The sequence below is a fragment of the Excalfactoria chinensis genome, chromosome 2 (genome assembly GCF_039878825.1).
Source record: "Excalfactoria chinensis isolate bCotChi1 chromosome 2, bCotChi1.hap2, whole genome shotgun sequence".
Classification (NCBI taxonomy): domain Eukaryota; kingdom Metazoa; phylum Chordata; class Aves; order Galliformes; family Phasianidae; genus Excalfactoria; species Excalfactoria chinensis.
The window spans coordinates 127,711,189-127,737,485 of NC_092826.1; the positions used below are offsets into that span (position 1 = coordinate 127,711,189).

Consider the following 26,297-nt stretch of genomic DNA (forward strand, 5'->3'; position numbering starts at 1 on the left):
TGCCAGCCCTGGTGGCACTCCCAAAAAATAAGGCTGGAGGGCAGCTGTGCAAACGTGCAGATAAAGGTGGAACAGAGCAGAAATGAGCGTGTTTTCCTCACAGACAGTGGGCTCTGGAAGCAGTGTGGCAAAGGCTCCAGCACCGTGTTTCTCAGAGGCTTTTGGGAGTGCCTGGGGCTTTTCCCTGGGGCAGTAATACTATCCCCAAGCTGGGAGAAGCATCCCTGCCGCTTGGTGGCCTTCCCACCCAGCGTTCCCTCCTTGACCTGCTTGCCGGGGTCCCATCACGTCTGTGTGCAGGTACCACAGTCAGCCTCCATGCATCTGAGAGTTGCTGAGAAGTTTCTGTAGAACAGCTTGGCTCTATTTGTGGGTTAATGCAGAGCTGTACCGGCTGACGGGGACAAGTCGGAAACCCTGGCAAGATAGCAGGCATCCTCAGGAAGCAAACCCTATCAGAGAGCACTGATGTCATTGGCAAACAAAACAAATGAGCGCTGGAAAAACAAACTGTTTTCCAGCGTTGTTGATCTTACCTCAAATTAGAAGCCCTGTGCAGCCTTTGCTCTTTGGCCCAGACTCACGGATTATTTACAGGGACGTGCTGCAGCCACAGTTTTGCTACTCCTGCCAGTGCAACTCCTTTGATATTCATTTTGTATGTTTATTTATCTAAGGGAGGCTGGGAAGAGCATCACAGCACCATGACTGATTTGGGGAAGCCAGCTTGTGTCCCTGTTCCAGCTCTGTGGGCATCCCACTGTTCCTCACCCAGGGCTGGATCAGAGCTGAGCCCATGGCTGTGTGTTCTCACTGCTCCCCTCTGCCTCCCCAGTGACCCTGCAGTGGCAGCGAGAGGGTTAAGCCATGCTCTGCGCCAGCCAGGCAATAATAGGAGGAAAAGCGCAGCTCTTCCTTGCACCTGTGAGCGATCCGATGGGCTTTCTGCTCTCCCTGGTCGTCACATCAGATCTTTCTCCTGTTGGAGGCAGAACAGCTCTAGCAGCCAGCTGTTCCCCTTGCTCAGCTCCTACCTGGCTTCTCACACAGTCCGGGGCAGGGGGTGGATGGAAAATCAGCCTTTTAGGTGTGCCTTCAAAAATAACCCACAGAGCCTTCCAAGAGGGAACGGCCCGCTCCTCCCTGCTGGAGTTTGGAGCCCTGTCCAAGCAAGGGATGCTCCTAATGTATCTTCATCGCGGCTTTATTTTTATATTTTGAAGGGTGTGTAGTGTTATTTATGTATGTGAAGAGGGAAGAGATTCATTAAACTCCAGAGACAAACCGGTTTAAATGCTAAGCAGGCTACCAGGCTGCAAAGCCACTTTTGCAGCCTTTCAAGTTACTGGCCACATCTTGGCTCTGAATTACAAATGTTTGTGTAATTTCTGCTCTACGTGTGTTCATGTATTTCATAAATAACAGTGACAAGAGTTCTCGCCTTCCTCTTGCCCAAGAAGAGCAGTAGAATCCTGTGAATAACACACACTTACTTTTCATGGTTGGACTAGATGATCTTAGTGGCCTTTTCCAACTGTAATGTTTCTCTGATTCTATGATTCATGATCTTTGCAGAGACATTCTCCTTCCGAGCAGCTGCCAGTGAGAGCTCTTGTCCCTCAGGTAGGGCTGCTGCTATTCAGGATGCTCAGCACTCGCCCTGCATGTCGGATGAAGTGCTTATGCAGGGGAAATCATCTCCAGTGTTCTGTTTTACATAACAAATCTATTTTGGAGTGTTTCACTTCTCATTTATGCACCTTTTTCTTTTCTTGTAGCGCAGTTTGAGCAAGGAGGAATGACCCAGAATTGGTTCCTCGCTGTGCACAACCTACAGAGTAGATCATTTCCTTCCAGTCGTTTTATAACGATGGAGGAATGGGTATCCCATAATTGCTGTAACAAGATGTGAGAGAGGTGCAGGCAGTAGAGCTTGTTTCCAGTCAAATAATTCATTTTGCTGAATCTTTGCTGTAGTTGGTGAAGAGTCGAGGGCTGTCACTGGAGAGAAAAATCCTGACCTGTCCTGTGTGTCGGAATCGTTGAGACACAATAAACACAGGCACCTCAGGTTGTTTTCAGTCCGTTTTTTCACAGGGAAAGCGTGCTGTAAAAATAGAGCATGCTTGAAATCTTAGGCCTTGTGTTGTTCTGGGTGAGGATTGTTGGATTCCAGCAGGTCAATGTAGGCCGAGAAGAAAATCATCTGTAAAAAAAGGGCTGCTTCACTGGGGTGTTGCATGGCATTACCTGGGTTTCTCATGTGGTTGCATCGTGAATTTTGGTTCTCATGCAAATACTGTCCTTATTCATGTGAACATTTTTTCTTAATTGGAATATGCAGAGCTGTAGGGAGTGGCACCTTGTCTTGTAGGCCATCCCCTCCTCCCACAGTGACTTGAAACATAATGCAGAGCACATCTCTCCGGGACAGGAGTGAAGTTGTGTTCTAGGCAAAGGCTTGACTTGAATGGTGGGCTCACCTCTGGCACAGGGTTTTTTGGAGATCCTGTAGTAAAATCTGAAAGCTGCATTGACCAATGAAACCCTTGTCTTTTGCAGCACTACCTGAGGATCAGGGATGTCCCTCCTTGTTTAAGGCTGTCTTCTCTTTGATTTTTTTCCAGTGATGGGTCTTGCTGGAAAGAGCTTTCTGATGGCACGGCTGTGAGTGAAACCAACACAATATGTTCAGTGTGGAGGATCTCCTGATTTCTCATGGATACAAATTGTCTAAAAATCCCCCTGCTTCTTATGAGAACAGATACGATGGATACCGGCATGAAGCTGCAGGGAACAGATCTGCTCAGAGGACGCTGAATGGCTTTGAAGCAGACCCTAGAGCTGCTTACTGCAAGAGGCCTCTGACGAAAACCAACTCGAGCAGCACTGAAAGCAGCCATGGGAGCCAAGGGAGACAAGCAGGTCCTGGTTACCACCATGACCATCAGGGTTTGTCCACTTTTCATTCTTCAGAAGGGGGGTAAGTTTCAGCACCATGCCATGGCTTTGCTTTCTCTTTCTTTTGGTTCTGGCAGATAACTGAGCATGCCCTTAACCCCTGACACCATCTTCCTGTGATCCTTTCCTGCTTCCATACCAGTGTGATTATTTCCATGCACTGCAAGTTGAGATGAGAGGTAATAGCCTTGAGTTGTGCCAAGGGAGGTTCATGTTGGACATTAGGAGAGAATTATTCTCAGAAGGTGTGGTGAGATATTGGAACGGGCTGCCCAGGGAGCTGATGGAGTCACAGTCCCTGAAGGTGTTCAGTATAAGTAGATGTGGTACTTATGGACATGGATTAGTGGGCATAGTGGTGATGGGTTGGTGGTTGGACTGGATGATCGTAGCACTCTTTTCCAACCTTATAATTCTATGAGATGTCCACCCAAAGCGGTGGCACTTCCACTTGGCTGCTGCTTTGAGAATACTGGGGTGAGGGAAAATACCACTGACTCATACTGTCTGTCTCAGAAATGCCTTGCTGATGGGTTTGGGAAAGTTCAAGTGTGGTAAAACATGAAGGGGCAAATGCTCTTCCTTTTGTAAAGGAGCAGTTTTAAAACCCAAACCCAGCTTCTTCTGCCACATGCATGCCCTGGTTGTGGTGGCAGATTCAGCTGTGTGCAGCTCTTGGAGGGTGTTCCTCTATGCACAGAGGACTCTCTTGTTTTCCTGAGGCTGTTCTTAGGAAGCAAACATGAGGAGGTGCCTGTGTGTTTCTTTTTAAAGCAACTCAAAGCCTGTGGAAGCACTTGTCATCACTCCATAGGACATGCGCTAGCACCAGCATGGCTCTCTCACTGCAGAGTACGTGCACACCGGGCTGGGCAGGCTGGGCAGGAAGAGCTGTGTGTATACAGCGGCCCAGCATTGTTCTGCAGCTATTTGAGAGCTCCCCATGAACAAAGGAAAGGGGCGAGAGTAGGACTGGAATCCAGCCCTGCTGTGACGGCAGTTCATGAAGAAAAGCCCCTTCCTCCTGCAGAACAGGCTTGAAACTGAAAGCAGGACACAATGCTACGGCCTTGGGACCTTGTCCTCTTTCAAAGACCTTCAGTGACACTTGGCAAAGGAGTGTGTCCCCTGCTTGCTGGGCCTGTCTGTTCTTCCCTTCATCTCCCATCCCCTTCATCTCCCTTCCCTTTGCGAGGCCAGTTGCCTGGAGCAGGAGTGGCTTCTGACTGCCAGCTGGAATAGCGGGCAGGGTTGGATGGATGCACTGGGAGGCGGTGCTAAGGTGGCATGTTCCACTGCGGGGAAGGGCCCAGGTGGAAGCAGTGCTTCAGGAGGAGGCAGGAGAGGATGTGGCCTTACCTGGTGGTAAGGAGGATCCTTCATGATGTGCCTGGAATGAGCTGAACTGGACAGCAGTGAAGTGAAGAAAGCCATGGCAGAGACTTACTTGTCTGCCCTGTGTCTGGGACGTGACAGAGGCACCTGCAGGGGCAAGGGGAGGCTAAGTGTAGAACTCCTGGCAGATTGCGTGTCCCTTTCTAACCTCTCAGAATGCAAGGGGAGGAATCTGTCAGCCTACAGCATGGTAAATATGGTATCCTGGCTTTAAAAAGCTGCTTTTTCACATGAAATAGGGATCACAGCCTTGTAAATGACTTTGTCACATTTCAACAAAAATAGAAATCTTTTCTTATTGTTAAGCAAACTTCAACTCCCAGTGAACCCGTTGGGGGCTCTTACGTGTCACTCACAGCTAGGAATGAGGGAGACCCTCTTTAGCAGCTGCCCCTTCCTTGTTGCATGCACAGCACAGTGCTGGCTCTGCCCAGGAGCAGTCAGTGGGCCAGATTCAGTAATGCTCACTGCAGTGTTGGTGCTGCAGCACCTCTGCTTCAACTGCCAGGCTTCAGGATGAGAACCCTCCAGCCCTTCTCCCTTGGTTAGACCCTGGCTTTCCCTGTTTTTAAAACTCAGAGGAGAAGAAGAGACACGGCCATGCAGACACAACTCTTTAGAGATGAGCCACTTTGGGGCTGTTTCACTGTTCTGCCAGTGTGATGATTTATTACATCCTGTTCTCCACATAGGGGAGCAGGTGCTGGTAGGGCCGTCCCAGTCATCCTTGCTTTGCTGAGCATTCGAAAGACCACACAGCAAAACAGGAGATGAGGCAAAGAAAGGAGAGAAGCTGCCCCTGTGGTAGAGAAGAGAGGCTCCACAGAAGGAGAACGGCTGCTTCTTTTCCGAGTGAGGAGATGCGCATTGCTTCGTTATTTGTGTGGGAGGAACTATGTTAGTAGCTAGCAAATTTAGAGCTAAGCAGATAGTATCATTAGTGAGGTCACCTGCTGCAAAAATTAGAAGACGGTACTGGTGTTTCGGAGTGGATGAGTGTATGTGAGGATAGGATCCCAAAATAGAACAGAAGTTGCCAGTGTCCATAAAAGCTCTCTGAAATTTCCCCCCTTGCTGCCAAATCTTGTAAATTAGTTCCTTACGGTACCTCCCTGCTGGGCACAAAGAACTGCCTCGGTGCCCACATCTCATGGACCCTGAATGCCTGCTGCTTACACACTGGGACAGGAACTCCTGTGCTGTTTCTGTACAGCCTGCAGTTTTTTGCTGTCAGCCCCTGCCATGCTGCTTTGCTTCTCGTGAGTCACATGAGGTCCACTTGTCCAGCATCGCCCTGTGGCAGCCGTGACCCATTGCTCAGAGGGCATCTGCTCAGTGCCACGTGGTTGGGCAGCCAGTGCAGGGCGGGCTGATGGCCTCCTGTATTGAGAAGAGCTAGCAATAGTTTGTTTTTAAAATGTTTTCTCATTAACCTAACTTTGTACAGAATTAATTCCAAGCACTTTCTGACAGCACACATGGTATCTGCTTGGAGGAGGACTTTCAGAAAAGAATTCATAATATACTGATTTTCTTACTTGGTCTCATGGAACTCTTCTCTGTCCTTGGGTGGCTGCACATAACACATAACACCACTAGCACCTAACGTGGGAGCTGGAGAGAATGCATTCTTTGCCCAGTGAAAAGATCATGAAAAAGATCAGGTTTAAATGCTCTAAATCCCTCTTTCTGAACATCTTTCCTACACTTGCATGGCCATGAGATAGACTGTATCATGGTTGGAAGTTTATGATCAGAGTCCAGATATTAATCATTTAATCTTAAAAAATGAATTTAATATTTTTAACAGTTTTAATACATTTAATCAGTTTTAATAAATGGAGGAACACCCTTTCTGTAACTGGCACTGTCCTCACTTAGGGCCAATTTACTTTAATGAAAATCTGAGCTTGAGCTTTGTTTGTCTTTAAAAAAGCAAACTAACCCAAACTACTTTTATTGGTTTCCTAGGAAAGAGTTGAGTAATGCTTCCTTCCCCGTTCCCAGCTTCCTATTAAAGCCTTTAAACAGTCAGCCCATTTCATTTCTGTACTGTTAGCTGTGGCCATTGCGAATCTCAATATTAGCACTGACCATATCACCTTCCCTGTGTTTTAATACTTGATAAGTATTTGTTTTCACTTTATATATATATATATATATATATATTCAGTGTTTTTGTTCCTTTTTTTTTGTTTGTTTTTAAATGGTAAATGAACCTTTGCAGCAACCGTGATTCACCACTTCTAGAAATGTAAAGGTTAAGATTTTGAGATGCTTTTCTAGACCTGGTAGCGCTGTAGCAGGAACCATTTCAGGGAAGTCTGCTGGCCTGCACCGAGCAGGATGTCAAACTAAATAACTGTAAGGTCTCTTCTGATCTTGGCATGGGTGACTCTGTACTTTCTAGGATTTTCCATAGACCCTTGCATGATGGTTGATTAAATCGCATCAGGTATTTCATGTTGCTAGCAAATCTGACAGAACACAAAGAGTAATCTGTCTGTTCCCACCTCATTATTGCTAGAGCCTGCTTCCCTCCTGGTGTTGTTAGCAGAGATACAAACAGTGCCGGATCATCTGGGATCAGATGGAAGCATAGATGTGATAATCTCAGAAGAAGACCACTTTCATTCAGTTGTTTCCATATGCTGAAAGGCATCGAAAAGTTTGTTGTTATTGCAAACAACTTTCTAATATAGGAGGTGTCCTGTTGTATCTCACTGATTAATTCAGACCTTTATTAATTCCTGCGGTTCTCCAGCTGAATGGTATTCTGTGTGTTAGAATCAGAACATTTTGTTCATATGCTGAGTCTTAATCTAAGCGAATTAATGTGAACAAGATATCCCAGCTTAGTTTATAGCTCTTATGGGATAAAGTTAATATATGTAAAAGAAAACCACTGTGGATCTAGACTGAATAATTTTCACTTGAATTATATGAAGTTTTCACAAACTGCTGTTCCAATAGATTGTTTATAGTGAAAAAAAAGGAAAAAAGGAGCCCAATGTCACTGTTTATGTAGCTTGGGGTTGAGGGAAGGGGGAGACATTCTTGAGTTCTATCTACATACTTGTCCTATTTATGTCAAAATTGATTTTTCATTCTAGTTGTATGCTGGTGGCAGCTAATAGTGTAATAGCAGTTATACTGTTGGACACCACAGGTACAAGAATAGCAGAACGCAGTTGAAGTAGAAGATTAATTATTTATAAGAAAAGGTACCAGTTTTGTTCAGCAGTAATATACAAAATAGTTTGGTCTGTTCAGAACACACAGAGAAACTGTTCTGTTTGTTTAAGTCTGTGTTCTGAATTTCTAATCTGCGATGAGATGTGTGATGCCTTTCATATTTCAGTAATGGGCAGCTGGAGATGATCCCTCTTTTATTTCTAAGCAAAAGTTAAATTTCTTTTGGGGGTGTTTTAGATTTAAATGTTGGTTCTGTCATAGTAAGAGCTGTGCTGGTCCTTTGCCATTGTTGTGTCTTGTATCGTTTCATCCAAAGCCCATCAAAGGGATTTGTCCCCTCAGAAAGATGAACAAGAATCAACGCAGGAAATGACATGTTTAATTTCAGCTTACCATGCTTCTTACAGGATATACTTTAGGAAGTAACCCTCTACCTGTTCTTACCCACTGCATTTTAGCTTTAGAGTCCTGTTAAACTTGCTTATAACAGCAATCCCCTTGAAGTTTATAGATTTTGATGTAACGGAGTGCAGGAACAAGTTCAGCATAATCATTTCTGGCTTTCTGGTGCCCATTGAGGGAGCTATACGTGTTTGCAGAGCACATAACTGTGTGCATTTGTTTCTCTTTCTAACAGCTTTGCATTGCTAACAACATGCCAGAAGAGCATGGGTACCTTCACTGTTCCTTTGCTCGTGCTAATGACTGACCTAAATGCTCTCATTAAAATCATAAAGCCTTTTGGTTGCAAATAGATTACAGAAACCCCATTGGCATAACTCAACATTTGACCTCTTAATGGAATTACCCATTAGGGAAAGAAAGTGCATCTGTGGAAACTGCCTATGACACTGTGTTTCTTTTTCAGGGTTTATGACAGGCCTCAACTAGCATGGTCTTCCCAGCCCAAGAGTGATAAAGATCTGGCCTACTGGAGAAGGAGAGGGCAGGACTTCAGCGTGCTGCTGGGCTACTCCCAGAAAGGAGGTACAGAAATGCAAGGTCTGGCCACGGCCCATGGGGCACCCAGGCACCCCAAGGATGCCCAGCTGAAAGTGGGGCTGAGCACAGAGTACGTCAGGAGAAGTGGCTTACCTGAGGGCTGTGAGGGGCCTGGGGACTGCAAATGGCAGAACATGAGAACAGAAAGCTGGAACCAGCCAAAAAAGGTAGGACGGCAAATGTCAGATGGTGACAGAGAGAAACTGCTCCAAGAGCTGTATTCGCTGACTCTGGGAGATGATGTCCTAGGCTCCCACAACAAAGGGAAGTCACAGTCCTTGCCAAGAGTCCTCATGCAGGAGAGCATGAGGTGTGTGGAAATGCCCTCTCTGACCAACAGCAACAACTCTCTCAGTGTAAGCAAAGCCCCCTCCTATCCCTCACACAGGCCGACTGTGGAATCGGCCAAGCACCATGAAACAGGAGGCTATTTCCTTCCCCTGGTGAAGCCCAAGTATGGGAGACCTCTAAAGCTGCCTCCATCCTATGAACTGCAGCGACAGGGCAGGGCACCTGCCGAAACTGTTGGTTTTCAGGACCATTACCAGAAGGATGAACCCATTTCCTATTTAGCCAAAGCAAGTGAGCCGAGGCAAGATGCTTGTGTTCAAGACCCTGGTTTGGAGCCCCCAGTCTATGTACCTCCTCCTTCATACAGATCCCCACCTCACCACGCCGCAAGCCCACATCCCCTCAGTGAAGTGCCTAACAATGCCACGTATGCCAGCAGTGATCAGCAGGACACTGCAGAGCGGGCTGTTGCCTGCCAACGACCAGCTGCGAATAGTGTTGAAATGGGGGCTGCACCTTGCAAAGACAACCATCTTCCTTCAGGGAAACAAAGCCATTCGAGGCGCCCCGCTGACTACCTGCGTTCTGTTCAGTATATTCCCTTTGATGATCCTCGGATACGACATATGAAAATTGCACCACCTGAAGGTCTGCAGGACAACATTAAATACATTGAAAATGCACATAGTCCCAGTTCTGGTACTTCGCAAGAGAAAGATCTTGAAGTACAGTACAACAGTGCCTTTCTGGATGCATCACACTTATCCGGTTCTGTCAAGGGAGAAAGAACTTCTGACAGCTCCGCCCCCAGCAGCAGATGGTTGGCACCATCCGTCCGAGATCAGGAAAATTGTGCCTTGCTGGACCAAAGAGACAGTTGTAGCACAGCTAATCACAGCCCCTGTAGTGAAGCCAGCACAGAGTACACAAAAGGCAAACTTCTTGTGAGAAACTCACATATGGACAGCACCTGTGAGACCATTACAAAAGTGAAAAAGTTTGAACCTGGAACTGGGATGCAGAGCAAAAAGAGTTCAAAGAAAAAAATGAATGAAACTATATTTTGTTTGGTCTCTATCCCAGTTAAATCAGAATCAAATCTGCCAGATACAGATAGGAACAACAACATAACCCAGAGCCCCGATAAGAACGGGTTTGATAACAATGGGGCTTTGCAAGAACAAAGTCTCTTAAGTATGTCTTCAACTGACTTGGAGTTACAAGCTCTTACAGGAAGCATGACCAATAAAAATGAGTTACAAAAACAAGAGCTGTGGAGACCAGAAGAGTTCAAACAAATGAATGACCTCAGATTTATTCAGTCTGCAAAACACAGAGAGCTCAAATACTCTGGCTCCTGGCCAGGTGATCAGTACAAAGACCAGCAAACACAGACCAGTTTCTCTGAGGAACATAAAACCCCACAGATTTTCCATGGTACAAAGCCTGGGCAACCCAGCAGTAACAATTCACTGTCTCCAAAGCAACTAGGATGTACGGCATCCACAGCTGGGTCGAAACAGACAGGGTCACCTTCTGACGACAGAGGCTGCAGACAGGGTGCTTACGGCATGAAGGGGCAGATGTACCTCAGCCAGTCCAGCAACAGCGCATTTTCAAGAACTGCCACCTCCGTCCTGCAGGCCTCCTCGCCAAAGGGCCACCAGAGCCAGCCCCTGCCTGCACAGGAGCAGGAGGCTGGCCTTCTTCCCAGGGCTGATGTAGTTAAGGGAGAAGCAGGAGCTCCTTGCAACAGTAAAGAGCTGTTTGGGCAGTTCCTTCTAAAACCTGTCAGTCGCCGACCCTGGGATGCAATAAGTGAGCTAGAAAGTTTTAACAAGGAGCTGCAAGAGAGGGAAGAGAGCACGAGCAGTGAGGAAGACTTGGAAAGTGCAGGAGCTTCTCCACAGCCACGTGCCCTTCCACAGAGAAGGTCACCTAGAAATGGGTACCAAGAACCAAAACGTGGTGGGAAGCTGGAAACGGTTGTGCCAGAGGTGCCTGTATTTAAGTCAGGAAGAGTTAAAAGTAAGTCTGAAAGTTGGAGCACAGGGACAGAGCATGGCGCTGAGGTGGGCTGCGTTGGCTCTCAATGCTCTTCGCAGTCAGGAGGGAGCAATGAAGGAGTCAGACCAGCAGATGGAAGTCTGATAACAGAAATGAGGATGGGGGAAGCCAAGAATAGAGCAAGCAGCCAGCCAGTTCGTGCAGGACCTATCAAGAGATTCTTGTCCAGTAGCCCAAGCAGCTCCTACCATGGTAATCCTTTCAATAATCCTGTCTTACAGGAGATGAGCGAAGACCAAAATTACCTAGACTTTGTTAAACTGAGCAAAGGTGCAGCTCCCCAAAGTGATACAAAATTTGAGAGAGGCTCAGTAGCATGCTTGTCCTTAACTAAGAGGAACCAAGGGTGCTCTGAGCCGGATTTGAGGGCAGTAGGACTTGATACAGCCCCAGGACCTGGTGCTAGCAATTCTGATCACTCTTCAAATGCAAATTCAGTGGAAATCCCTGTGAATGAGTCCTTGCAGGCAAGAGCTGCAAGAATTTTAGGCATAGAAATAGCAGTGGAATCTCTCCTTCCAGATGACCACGTTGAGCCCCAGCCAGGCACAAAACCAGCAAGCGATGGCCATGACTTTGGGTCATCAGCAGAGAGTGCTGTAAGTAGCAAAGAAGGAAAAAAAGACAGTTCTTACGAAGGCAGGCGTAAGTGTGGCTGGACAGAGAGTGCTCTCTTTGTTGGAGAGAGGGACCGATCATTATATCCCGATGAATTCCAGACCACTCACCAGGAAGGCAGCACTAAAGTGTTGGTGAAGGAGCAAGCATTTGAACAACCTGTGAGTCCCAGCCAAGGTGGAGACCAGAACTTGGTGTCCAAACCAACTGTGTGTCAGCACTCAGAAAAGAGAGTGAGGAGCACCTCAAAAGTGATAGAGACACTACAAGGCAAGCTCACGTCTCCACCAAGCCGGACTGCCATGGATCGCTTAGTGAGAATGAAAGAAGTCGACTCGGTGTCCCGGATGAGACGTCTGAGCATTAAAAGTGCAGACTCGGGAGAGGAGGTGGATGAAGAGAAACTGTCGAAGGTACACGAGGAGAGAGGAAGCAAACTGGCAACTTCAGGGGCTGTCTCCAAGCGCGTTATCTCTCTCCGTGAAAATGGATGTTTAGGTGGAATGGACAAGAAGAAAATTGACAGAGATTTTTCCTTAGGTAAGACCCTACTTTGGAAGATCCAAGCGGGTACTGTTTTCTTATGTAACAAACACAATCACTTTGCTTATGCCCACGTAATGCTGCTCAAATAGTAACAGGCTGTAGGTGGTACTGCCCCCATCTGGTTGCCACCCCCTTTACTCTCCTTGTGGAAGAGGTAACACCAGTGATCCTATTTTAGGAAAACTTACTGTAAAACTAACTTGTGATACTGAAACTCATTCACAGACTGGAGCAGTCCCCGAGGTCTGCTGTCAGTCTGATTGTTTCGGGGAACTGCCAGCTTCAAATAGCTCAGTTCAAAGATAGTCACTCCTGTGCCAGCGTTTGGGAACACGTGGTGATTTAATCACAGCCTCTCCTTGAATCCCTGATTTTCCATCTCCGATACTTAAGTAGACACATACTGTATCAGAGTTCAGAAAGAACTAAAAATAAAAAGCTGATGTTCCTCTGTGAAGCCTCTGGGAAATGGCTCCATTAAGGGGCCTGGAAAATTCTCTCTCTCATGAATATTTTCCAAATCACATGTTGAGCACAACTGTTATCCCCAGGTCAAATGGAAAGTTGACTTTTTCAGTGAACACCTTTTTTTTTCTGGTGTGTGTGTTCCTCATCTCTTGAAAGCACATAAACTTGGATAGACCGCGTGCATCCCCGAAGTAACGTGAGCTGCTCCCTCTCCACACCAGTTTTCATATGGCACTGTATTGAGCAAGTGAAAATCAGTCGTTGCCATAGATCTGCATAAAGAGATGAATATCCCAGGCCACTTGCTTAGTTCATTAAATTAATTGGAGCAGCCAGTGCATAGTGTGAAAGTTGTTACATTAATATTAATCTTCTCCCTTTTTCTGTCCTCCTTGCAACAGCCACCACTCTATCTTGAAACTCACACAGGTTATTCATTAAACTCCATCAATGTGAATCTGTTTACAGTTTTTCAGTACGGAGGGACTGAAACTAAATTGAGCATACTTTAAAGGGAATGTATGTATGTATTTCTGAAGATAAATGCTTATGCGAGTTCTAAGCATTGACTCTTCCAGTCTTACAGACTTTGCACCTTTTTTATATCCCACAGCTCTGCATCTCTTCCTGCTCTGAACCGTATTTCTCTAGAGCAGGTTTTCCAAACAGGCTAATTCAGTTTCCATGTATCCATCAGATCTAGTGTGCCCCGCATGTATCTCATATGCTTTCCTCCCTTGGGGCTTCTGCTGGAGTGAAAACAATAATTGTTTTGGTGACATGACTTCATGGATCTATGAAGACAGATTGTGTGTTTTATTGGAGCCTTGTACTCAGAAATATTCTGCGGCAAATTAGGTCTAGTTTTGTTCTTCTTACTGACAGTACCAAGCTTGTATTCTGAAGTGTGTGCCCACCGCAGTAGTTACTTTTAACAGCTTCCCCCATGCCTGCATCATGGCCATCCCTTCCTGCTGCACACATGCAGCATTGCAGGGTAACACACATGGTAGAAACAGTCCCCTCCACTGGCTTCCTCCCATCCAAAGAGACTGACTTGCTGGCAGCCGCAAGATCTTCACCTTGCCTTAGTGAGGCAGGACTGAAGATTTATGCTTATAGAAGGGCCTGATGTTTGTCGACTTCATTAACTCTCACTCCATCTTCCAGACTGTCTCACTGATAACAGTGAAAGCCAAAGTGAGAACTTGTCTTGAAAAAGCACCGGTATGTGTTCCTTTCAGGGAGTAAATATTTCTGAAGTCCATTCTATTTGGGCTGAACTAGGGTGATGTTAGTCTTATAATTGCAGACTGGGCCTCCCTTAGAGACTCAGAGGCCTTAGAAGAAACAGGCTTTCACATGCATAATGTAGCTTGGCAGATGAACAGTCATCTCAGAGTAAGAGCTGATCTTACTATGCAAATAGTGCCATTTGAAGAACATCTCCAAATGTTCCCAAATGCGCTGGCTGTTTTTTTCTTCCTTGCTGTTTGAAGACTGCTTCCGTGAGGCTACTGATCTGGCCTTGTTTCTGTAGAGAGCATTGCAAATTAGCTTAACCAAATGCTGAAGAAATGTTTGTGCATCAATGCAGGAACTCCAGTATTTGCCCTTCTAGAATTCTGACGTTGCCAGGAGTCTTCCTAGCAGCCTGGATCTTTGGGGTCCTTGGTTTAGATGCTGAAGATCTGAGTAAGTTTTTAAGGAATAATCTGGGCTGTGCAGAAGTCTTGAGGCCTTAGTTTCTCACCCCACTGGTGGAGAGCTCTCACAACGTGAATGAGTCCAAAAACCGGGCCTGGGAGGCCTTGGGAGAACTTAGTTTCTGAAATGTTAATCTGTTTTTATTCTTAGGTCAGCCTCGTGCAGAGCAGTTCGAAACTGTTGTGTGTTTTTATATTTTAGATGGAGAAAACATTTGTAATTGCAACTGAAATAGTATCTTCTCACGTGTCCAATGCACTAAGCTTAGATGCAGTGCTGCCCTGGAGTGCACCAGCCCTCAAACACTATGTTCCTTTTGAGTGTTTGCATTAAAGTGGTGTCTGTCCTTGAGGTTTGGAAATGCCAGCAGAGGCTGAATGGTGATAAGCAGTTCTGAAAACATAGGAGCTGCTGGCACAGAGTCTTGGCTGGCCTATCAATGTGAGCAGAGTGGAATTACAGATCCCACCCCAGCACCCACTAGGGCCAAAGTTCTTTCTTAGCCAGTCTCTTGATATCCATCTGGATGCTGCAGAGGGACACACATAGAAGTAAAACATTTCCCTTTGAGGATTTTTATGCTTGTTTGAATGAAGACGTTCACTCATATCAATGTAAAACTCCTCAGGGAGAACATTTTACTCTCAAGTGTGATATTTATGGGTCCAACTATTTTCATGCTTAACTGTATAAAAGCAAGTGCTATGGGAGTAAAGCCTGCGGGAGGGACTTTTAAGGTTAGCACAGATACCCAAGTTACACAGGCACAGCAGGTAGCATGTGCTGCAGTGCTGGGTTGTCCAGGTCCCTGTGGGGATACAGACTCCTCGGCAGCTGTGCATCCCAAGGTGTCTGTGGTAAGGCAGGCATGTGCAGGGCAGGCAGATCTCAGAAGGCAAAGCCCTTTCGTTGCAATCCTCTTCCAGAGTCACAAGAATGTGGGATGATAGAGAAGGCTTGTGTCTGTTCACTGCATGGCCAATGCCAGAAATGCAAAGTGAGGTCTATCCTGTGACCTAGCGAGGTAGGCTTAAAATAAAGAGCAATGTTAGTAAGACAGTCCAGTGCTGTTGTGAATGGCGTTTGGAGCACGAGCTGCAGTTTTGCGGGCTGACGTGAGGCAGTTTGACTGCTGTGATGTGATACAGTGACGCTTTCATGAATTCATGGCACTTCATGAATCTCAAGCTGAAAAAGCACAATCAAACAAAAGGATGCTGAAAGCTGAACTGTATCGCTGAACCAGCCTTAATCACCCCCCTAGGAAGTGTGCAGCATTTACCTAGTGTTCAGCATAAGGGGGGGCAAATCTGGTGTCTTTCCATCTCAAAGCATCTGAACACTAGAAGCAATCCCTGGTCAGTCTGTGAGCTTTCTTCTGCCCACACAGGGTTTCCCAGTTATATCTCCATGCATTTGATCTGAGTTGCTCCTGAGTTATACTGGTACAAATACAGAATTTGGGTCAGGAATGTATTATGGATCTTTAGGGCCATCAGTCCAGAGTTAGTTTCCATTTTTCTTTATATAAAAGCTAGGGGGAAAAAAAGTTATTTCCATGGCTCACTGCATGTACTGGTGTTGGAAAAGTTCCACCATACATTATTCATTGTGTTTTCTTGTCTTTTCCAGACACGTATGACCCCACCAAAGTTGAAAAGGTGTGAGATGAACAGAGAAGAGATGCCTGCTCTACCAAGAATGTTTCACTGATTTTATTATTATTATTATTATTATTATTACTATTATTATTTTGCTGGGTGCTTTTTGTTTGTTTTTGTTCTTTGATGCTTGGAAATTGCCTCCATTTGTGGTGTTCATGGTGTACTGGTAATGCCTTTACCACTGACACTAGGAATTAGCTGTTCATATCTGAGACTGTTGCGGAGACCGCAGAAAAATCCGACTTCTCCATTGGAACCATCTGGCTTTGTAGCATTAAGACTTAATGCCTACAGTTGGCAAAGAGTTTTTATCTGAACGGTATTTTAGTCTTCTGCTGGGATGATGAAATGCATGAAGCAAAGCTTTGGAGCTTTCTCTTTGGTGTAGAAGTAAACGTGGGAGATGAGTGAAATGATTTTTAAAAGAATGTGAATTTATAAGCTAAACTTCTAAGTCTCTACAGTCTAAACATTGTTTAACTTACGGGATTTTTGGCCATAAGCGGAAAGTGCTGCTGCACTAAGTGGGGGAAGGAATGCGAGACAATGGTAGCGAAGACTGATTGTGAAATTATTTCTGACTTCCAGAGTCTGAATCTACTTGGATTAAATACTTACTTGCCACCTAGAGAGAAGAAAAGCAAAAAGCCCAAAGCTTCTAAAAAATGAAGACTTTTGTAGTGCATTGTACAGAATGTGTAATTATAGTAGCTGGCAACTAGTGTTCCTGACCAATGCAAAGTATACCACTGGCTGTTTTGCACTCAGTATTACCTATTTTTGTTTTGCTGTTTAGAAATTCTTTATATGAAAGAATAGTAGCTGGTTTAAAATAGCCCATTTTAACAAAATAACTATATTTCTTGTTACAGAATACTATCTATTTTTCTACGATGTAAACAATTGCTAACAAGTGGCAAGTATAAAGAAGTATTATTATTATTATTATTATATTTTAAGAAGACTTATCCCTCTGAGCGAAGGTGACCCAAGAAGATTTCACTTGTGTATCTTAATGCACGCTCCACGTTGCCCCGTATTCAGTAGCGCTCCCTTATTTTCTGAGAAGAGCCGCCTGTGTACGTCTGTATGTACAACGGGGTCAACTTCTATTTTTCGGCACTCAAGCCTCAGACGGTTCTTGGAGCAGCTTTGTGAAACACAGCTGAGAGCTGTCTGGGCTGGTGTTGTTGCCATAACATTCCAGTGACTGTGCTTACCAAAAAGTGGGTTTGGATCTCTGTCCCGGTATCGTTGAGCGGCTCGGATGATATACTTGTTTCTTTCTTTCACTTAACCTTCCTTTTACACATCGTGGTTTTGGATTAGGCCAGTGTATTAAAAGAAATAAACCTGGGTTAAATTCTTCCCTGCAGCTAACTGATGGTGCTGGGGAGGAGTTCAGATGTCTTCTTCAAGGCATTTAAATACATGTCTTTAAGTGTATGTTATCTGCACACACAAATGCATGAACTACAAAGTATATAATAAAGCCTATGCATTCTGCTCTTTGATACTGAATTAGCCTGCTTAGAATCTGTGATTTTAAAGCCTTTATGTTCATTTCTGTGCATTGTCTTGGGGTTTTTTGTTTGTTCTTTTTTGTAAGTACCTGTTTGCTAACATTCTTCAGATAACGTGTTCATGTGCATCACTGGTCTATTTTACCATCTTCTTTTTTCTTGCTGTTGTTTTGTAGCATAATTTCATTTTCCAAAATTTAATGTCTTTAACTATTTTTTCCTAACAAGTCTGTAATCTGGAAAGAACAGCGGGGAGAAACACTCATCCTGTGTTTTGACAGAATGAATTTCTTGTCTGTAACACATGATTCTGTTACATATGGACTATTTAAAGCTTGTTTGAAAAGCAAATGTGGTGTATCATTTATTTTATTAACTCTTGAGCGTGCCACCTAGCAGCACTTGCTGACAAAGTTTTCTACCGTTCTCACTGTATTCACCTTCCTTTTAAAGCAATTGCCGGTTACCCATCTAGGATGTCTGGGAGCCATTACCTGCATTTCTTTTTCCTTCTGATGGGGAGGGGTCGATCAATTCTGCAACACATCTGTTTCATCGCTCACGTCAAGTAATTACTTTTCCAACACATGTAAGCATCGAAGGCGTTAAAAAAAGAATGCGAGATCGGAAAAGATGGGAAGAAGCAATATTGCAACATTGCTCTTAGCGGACAAGACCGGGAGAAATCAAAACCTAGGAAGTTAGTAAGCTTTATTCTGCAGAAATGACCAATGGTTGAAAGGCAGTTAGTTCTGCCTTAAAAATGGGGCTTTAGTCGAACTGCCCTGGCTGTTTCATACTATTATGCCTACCAGTAAGAAGAACACGGAGTACAGCTTTATGAAGTGTTGTGGCTTACTGTGTTTACAGTACCTGTGCCATAATTAAAATAACAGCTATTTGAATGTGCTGGGAAATACTATAAATTAACATTTTCCCACCACTTACAAATAGTCAGCAGAAAGCGCCTTCTACACCAGATGTAGTTAAAAGATAGGAAACGATCACTTTCAGTGCTCAATAGGAGCATAAACTGTCATGGCAACAGCTATCAGCGGTAATGGCAGCAGCAGGAGCTCAGGGCTGAGTAGATGCAGAAGAAGAGGTTGTGGGGCCTGTTTATAGCGCCTCCTGCAGTGCAGCAGTGTGACTGCAGGACTCCGCGTTTAGGTTTGTACTCGAGACGAAGAGCAAAGCTAGTTCGTCAAAAAGCACTGGATTGCATGCAGCTTGTCTTGCTGCTCTACTACTGGAGCCAGGGATGCCGGGGCTGGACGGCAGGCTGTCAGAGCGGTTGGTTGGGATAATACTGCTTTCACAAGTGTTCCCAGAAACTGATGCAAAATCCCTGCAAACAAACCCAACAAACCAGAGGCTTATATGTTTTTAAAGCATTTAATGGGGAGCCTCCCCTGGAGATGGATAGCTCAGCAGCCATCTCCTTCCATTTTCTCTGCTGAAATCCACACTGGATGGTCAACTTTTGGGGTTAGCGACAGTAACAGCACTTAGTGACAGTGCTAAGGTACCAGCTCTGCTGCCTGAAAGATACACTGTGAATCCAGAGGTTGGGGCTCTTCTGCTGAGAAAGAAGAGTCACCTGTGAGCTCTGAGTACTACCCGCCAGCTTTGCTCACCTGTGCTAAGCAAGAAAATCATGTCACTGGCTTTGCAGTGGGGAGAAGTGAGAAGGTGCTCGGGGATTCACTCCCTGAGGTAGTGGCATTTTTTGAAGGTGGACGTGCTCCCTCGTGTGGTTCCCCTGAGCACGGATTAGAACTGCAGGAAGAAGCGATACTCTGCACCCACTCCAGTCCTTTCTAGAGGTATCCTGAACTGGGCAGAGGTGTGCTCCGAAGTGCGTGTTTCAAATCCCACTGCCGTCACAGCTAAATAGGGTGGGGTGAGTTGTGCAAAGAAGAGAAATCCCTTTGCATGACTCAAAATCATTGGTAATTGAAAGGCCCCAGTAAGCATCACTCGTCAGCTAACAAAAACAGCAGCAACAAGAACAAAACAACAAAAAAAGCTTTCCTTAAGCATAAGAAAGACTGTTGTATTTCATACCACCGTTTCTACAGCAAACAACTGCACACTGTTTCGAAGCCGTTGTTTCCTTCACTCAGCTCCTGATGGAACATGTAAAAATGAAAGGATGTTGGGAGCAAAGATTCTATATGCTGAAACAGCCAAAACCTTTGGAAAAAAGAAAGGATAGTATGTGCTTGAAGGGGTCGAGTAAGAACATTAATCTGTCAAGTGTGCACCCTTTGAAAATAACCAGTCCTGTCAAGCTTACTCACATATCAACATTTGAGTTTAGTAAAATATTTCTGTTTAATATCATAAATCAATATTAGTCAATATTCTGTTGCCTTTGGCACATGGACAGCCAGCTGAGTGTTAGTTTTGCAGTACTGGACCTCTTCCTCACATTTAAAATGACATTTTCTTCACTGCCTCTTTTCAAAGGAAAACGAGTGATTGGGAGACTAGTAAAAGTGAGAGCCTTGCATTTCAAATGGCACAAGGTTTTGCAAAGTGGGCATTTTGTCCAAGCTCAAGACCTGACTGAGGTGAACATACCTGAGAATAAACCTCTACTTGACAGGAGCCAACAGCTGAAGTAAGTGAGACAAAACTGCAGGGTCCTGTGTTAAAAGGACTGGAAAGGATTGGGGATGTATTGGCTTTTTGAATGATTTTTGTGAATCTGTCCTTTTGCAGGACAATGTTACTTCGGGGAAGGATGAAACACTGTCCTAATTTCACCCCACTGGCAGTAAACCATAATACTGTGGTCCTCATCTACTGGAGTGAGATTCACTTACACAGGTAGACCACAGCATTTAAACTTCTATTCTTCTGCATCGCCTCAATAAAGGATCAAACTGGAGATTTCATTAGATGATGATTCTATCACTGAATCCATTAGAGAAGTTGGGAAATTGTGATTTAGTGCTGCTATTCAGACTTGCATGAAAATCTACAATGCACAACGCCACCCCCTCCCATCCCCTCTCTTCCCCCCCTCCCGAACTAAACAAAAGCTGTTTACCATCAACTCTATCTTTAAAGGAAAAAATGTTTCCAAGAAAGAAAAAGGGAAATCCTGATATCAAGAGCAGAGCCCCAAACCACAGTGCTATCTCCCACCCATGCGGAAAAATATGTTTGCAATATGGCTTGCAGAACTGCACAGCAGGGAGAGGGTGAAAGGAACTTAAGAACTGACCAACACATGGCTGAGATTAGAAATAAAAATGAAATCTCCCAGCCAAGAGAAACCGCAACAACATACAGAGTATAAATGAAAGAGGAACTTTCCACCCTCAACGGCAGCAATCTCAGCCTTCTTTCTAGATCTGGACTCGCAGAGAAAGCATCAGAACCATTCCAAAAGCTGCTCCTAACCTAAGGAACATGAGGAGATGTATGTGCTAGACAGAGTATCGGCATCTGCCTTTGTATTCACACATTGCAGGTAATTCTCTTCTAAGATACCTTGGCCTTACTCCAGAACTAATACCAGCTAATTTCCATGGACTTCTGGTCCAGGTAGCCCAAGGGAACAGTCGGAGGGAGGAAGGAAGGAAGGAAGGAAGGAAGGAAGGAAGGAAGGAAGGAAGGAAGGAAGGAAGGAAGGAAGGAAGGAAGGAAGGAAGGAAGGAAGGAAGGAAGGAAGGAAGGAAGGAAGGAAGGAAGGAAGGAAGGAAGGAAGGAAGGAAGGAAGGAAGGAAGGAAGGAAGGAAGGAAGGAAGGAAGGAAGGAAGGAAGGAAGGAAGGAAGGAAGGAAGGAAGGAAGGAAGGAAGGAAGGAAGGAAGGAAGGAAGGAAGGAAGGAAGGAAGGAAGGAAGGAAGGAAGGAATTACAATAGTATTTATATCAGAAGATGAACGTGTTTTAAGAGTTTTCTTTGTATGTTTCCCCACGCAATGCAGATACTGTGTGTCTGTGCTTACTTGTCAACTGGAGGGGGGCTGTTGTCCAGCAGGAGACATTCTCCCAGTAAAGATTTTGCACAGATATGCTCTTCTCTGATGCTGATATTGTTATCATGGAGCCAAAATGGAGCATGCACTCTGATGTTTGCACTGCCTTGATGAAGATAAGTGTATTGATGAAGCTTTAAAAGGCTGCAGTATTCTCTAGGGGACTGCTACTTCACTGTAGCAAAACCTGACCTTGTGGCAGGCTTGTTACACCACAGGGTATAGACACTGCCTTTATCTCTCATATGTTTACCTGCAAAAAATTACCTTCCACATCCATCCCAAGATCCTCACAGTCACTAGGTCACATGTTTCCAAGCTGAGTTCTATGCTTGCTACCTTTAAGGTATGTTCTGCTTCCATGCATGAGCAGGTTCTTCCTTTACAGCCTGGCAACCGGTCATTTGCTCTGGGTAAACCCACAGAGTCAGAACATTTTCCACTCCCTTTGCACAACTTGATATGAAACTGGGATAGTTTACTTTGGCTATGTTGCAGTAAAGAATGGCATGCTCCGTATCTGTGCTGATAAGACTTCAAGAGAGCTAAACTATTATTTTATTATTAAAAAACCAACAAAATACCAACAACTCCCTGACAATAGTGTAAGCTACTCACAGTATGTGCAAGTCTGTTCTTTGTCACTGGCTCACAAACAGATTAGAGCTCACTGTTGGGCCCACACATGCTGTAGAGAAACAACGAATTCATCTTCGTACTCTTCTCCTGTCCCAGATCTACCTGCTGAACATGAGACCAGCCAGGTTCAGTTGAGGCTGCACACGGAAACCACTGTTGAAGTTTTGCTCTCATTTCCATCAAGCAACCACTCTGATCTCATCCCATCTTCTTCCCCGGCTTCTTTAAGTATTAAACCTCTAGTCTGGCATAATCCCAACTACAATCCAATTTGAATCTACAAATATTCTTGTTTTTTTTTTCTTCTGGAGGTAGTAGAGGGCAGACATCCAGTTTTACCCAGTTGAAGTTATTTCTCTGTTTTGGCTATGCACAAAGCATTGGGCTGGACATGTCATGGGGACCAGCACACAGAGCCCAGTACTCCTTCCAAGCAAGTCTGTAGGCCGACATGACAATCCTGCAAAACAAGTGAGCAAAAAAGGGAGGTGGCTAAGAATGAGTGGATGCTGCTCAGCCCTCACTCAGGTTTCTTGCAAGGGCAACCAGAAACCAGCTGCAAGGCTCTGCACCCCCTCCAGCATCAGCTCTGGAGCCAGCGGGTCACTCACCCCTGGTCACATTATCCCACACAGCTCTGACTCTTTGCTAATCATGTAAGTCCCTTGCTCTTATCTTATTCAACGAACATCTCATCTTCTTTATCTCTCTCACTGGCCTCTTACAGCTCTAGAGCATGTTTGACCTTTGCTGGGTAGTGGTGGTATGCATGCCCAGTTTCAGTTAAAGCTGTGTTATCTCTCTCTCTGTTCTTCTCAGAATCTTCTCAGGGGGAAAACAAACAGCTGCTGGGAATCCCCTACTATGATTCATGCAGAGGTGCTAACACCAGCCCAAAGCAGCATCACACCTTGGGGGTGATGCAGAACGGAAGGGAGATGATCAGGAAGCCAACTCCTTCATTTTATGCCTGAAGTAAAAACATTTATTGTACAGATAATGAAAATCAAGGCAAATGTTTGCAAAAAATAATAGGAATGAAAACCTCAGATCCCTGTGAAAGGCTATATTTCACCTGCGCCCTCCAGCAATGCACAGTTGTCTGTATCTTGCTTTGCCACTGATTTAACAGCCAGACATTGGGACAGACCAGCTGGTCACATGTTGCTCTAACTGGGGAGCTTTAGCTTCTCCTCTTATCCCTTTGCTTCTCCACTCAGACTACAGAGCATTTACACTCACTCTGTGCTGCCCCAAGTACAGCCCTTCGCCTCAGTTTGACTGCAGCTGCAAGAGCAACTAGTCATGTGAAATCCACTGAACAAACAGTGCAGTGACCTAGCCAGCTGGTGTCATATGAAGTGGTGGGGTTATGACATCTTGTGGGCAGGAAGGCCTGTCATTTGTCCCACTTTCTCATTATTATCATAGCACAGTGTTTAGAGTATAAAGGAAGTCCCCTGCTCTCCCAGCAGTGGGTCACACTATTAATATCCAGATGGCACAGGACAACGAGGGCTGTAAAACTCAGGATGTAGGTCACAGGATGGCTGTCTGCTTTCTGTCTGGGAGAACACGATAATAAACCCTTGCAACGAGCTCTGATAACACCACATGAAAGGACTGCAAACACCGTGAAAGAGATCTTTGGCTGCAGTAAAATGTTACTGCTCTCCTCACTTTGTGACACGCTGCTTTTCTTATTTCCTTCCCTTTACAGCCCCTTCTTGTGTGCACAGGGCTGAAAAGCATCCACAACACTTTCTTCTTTTCGTTTTACCTTTCAGGTACTTCTCCTTCTCAATGCAGATGCACGTCTATGCTCCTGCAGCACCCTCCTTATTCTAAGCATCTCTCATACAAACCAGTTACTGCATTTATAGGCGTCCTGAGGGATATCCGTACCATGACAAAAGATGCAGAGGGTCCTTCCCCAAAGAAGCACAGTGACGTCAGGGAGGTGAGTCAGGACAGAGACCAACTAAGTCCTGCATCATATTCATATTTTTAACACAAAGATTCCTCATGTAAAAATCATCATTTGTTCCCCCAAAGAGGTGTAAAAATGCATGAGTGTTGTCAGCTCTTGTAATGAGAGGATGTTCATGGTGAACACTTGCCTTTTAGTCCTGTGTACTTTGCATTTTTCTTACCAAACACTTATTGCTGTGGTGCCGGTGTTTTAATAACCCCTGGACGATGTTTATAGCAAAAGATTTAAGATGAAAACTCAGGGGAAGAGGGAATAACGACACAATTAGAGGTACATAAAAACCTTCACAAATACCCTTTGAAAATATTCTCTTTTTTTTCCTTTCCACAGAAACCATATTTTATTCTTTGATCTACTTACATCCATGCCCAGGTTCCACCCACCCCATCCTTCACACCGCAGCCACCACAGCTCTGTGTACAAACAGCTCTGCGGAGCAATGGAGCTCTTCAAATCGAAGTTGCAATTCAGTGTTTGGTGACTGCATTTCTATCCACACCATTTTGTTGGCTGTTGAGAAATTATACTGCTTTAACTGCACCAGTGAAACCTCTGAATTCCATCCTACAGGCTGACATTTCACACAGGCAGCGGCACAAGGTGTAACTCATGTCTTCGAAGGTAAAGGAGGAGATTTATTTCCCATTTTTAGTCTCCTTCTTGAGACAGGAACTGCCCTCTCGTGCTGAATCAGCAGGATGTGCCCTGTGACACAGCCTTTAGCCGGCCGAAGAGCTGTTAATGGCTTTAAAAATCGCATCCCGCTTGAGCCCCCCTCCCATCCACATGCACAGGGCAGGGAGGGAGCTGAGCCCCTGCTGCACACAGCTGTGATCAGAGATAAGTGCCCCAGGGTCACCTCCACCTCCCTGCTGCAGGGAAGACATTTGAACTCCTGGACCCTTCCTCAGTTCAGTCCCTGGCTGACAAACACACAGCAGGCAACGGGAAGAAAAAAGAAGAACAAAAAAACCCAAAGTTCGACCCATCCCCATGACTCAGTTTCTCGGACATCTGACCAGTTTCCTACAGCTTTGCCTCAGGAATTCTTTTAGGCACTGTCTGCGCTTTTCAACCACATGAATAGTTTAAAGAGTTCAACATAGCAGTGGGGCAGTGAAGCAAAGAGACTGAGCTGAGAAAGGAAAAACTCGATGACATGAAGATAGTAATAAGTAATAGTAATACAAGTAATACAAGTCCTACTCAAGGAAGTCACTTGTTCAGCCCACAAACCAACCTGGAGTGGTGCTTTGCCTGCCTCTCCCTTTGCAGGTGGTCAGTGATAGCCCTTCTCTGGCAGGATCTGTCCATGTTGTGTAGCTCAAACCCACGGCAGGTCCTCTTGGTGTCCTATTAGAAGACTCTTCATCGTTGCCTGAGGGTGACAACAACGGGAGAGATAAAATCACAGCTGTGAATTCACCTTAATTTCTGACTTGGAAGCACCTGCTCCCCCAGTGGCCTGCAGCCTTTGCAACAGCGCCACCTGCTGGCAGGCGCGGGCGCTACGCGGGCCTTGGCGCGGCGGGAGCAGCACACGGGGATGGGGTTGTGAGGCAGCCAAATCCTAGCAGCCAGAGCTCCACGTCTCCTTTCCTACCAGGCATCGTACACCCCATGCCCAACTATGTGAGCCATGATTCCATTTGCCTTTGGGCAAATTCACAGCTGAATTGTCCGATCTCTGTCCTGCAGCTTTAGATCCAGCACAGGCAAATCTGACATTTCGCACTTGTGTGGAAAATCGCTTGGGGCAGGGAGTAAAGGGAGAGGCTGTGAGGGATGGCTTTATTTTTCATTAGCGATTGCATTGAGATGGCTGCAGAATAGCTGGGAAGGGATTAGGGAAGGTATCCTGATGCTGGAGGAGGAAAGCTGTGTCCTCCCACTGAACAGAAGCACCCGTCATCCACTGCTCCGTAACCTCACCCGTCACCTTCACATTTTTTCTCAAACTTTGAAAGAGTTGTTGCTGAAATAACCCACTTTTGCCTTGAAATTCATCTAAATCCCCATCTTAATAAAGATTTTCTCCAGTCTTTGAACTGAGCGAACCCTCTGCTGAAGGGAGATGGACATCTGAATTCAGACGTGTCAGTAGGTGAGCTGAGAAGGGGGATGAAGGATATTTCGGGAGTGCATGAAGATAATCTTCTACCCTTCATTCTCATGGAAAAATAGGTGGTGAACTTGGCAATAGGTTCTGTGTGCTTTTCACAGTATAAAATGGATG

At 45.3% G+C, this 26,297-nt stretch overlaps 1 protein-coding gene across 4 annotated transcripts in view; it reads left to right on the plus strand.

Moving 5' to 3' along the window:
* JCAD (junctional cadherin 5 associated) overlaps positions 1-17,782 on the plus strand; it is a 52,875-nt gene extending 35,093 nt beyond the window's left edge. For 2 of the 4 annotated variants that reach the window (XM_072328800.1, XM_072328801.1), the window contains exons 2-5: positions 2,628-2,667; positions 2,765-2,983; positions 8,420-12,069; positions 15,883-17,782. In XM_072328800.1, the coding sequence (XP_072184901.1) occupies positions 2,628-2,667; positions 2,765-2,983; positions 8,420-12,069; positions 15,883-15,917 (3,944 nt within the window). In that variant the 3' untranslated portion in view covers positions 15,918-17,782. Of the gene's footprint in view, positions 1-2,627; positions 2,984-8,419; positions 12,165-15,882 lie in introns of those variants that run through there. The other 2 variants (XM_072328802.1, XM_072328799.1) reach the window with 2 other exon arrangements.
* Positions 17,783-26,297: the final 8,515 nt, after the last annotated feature.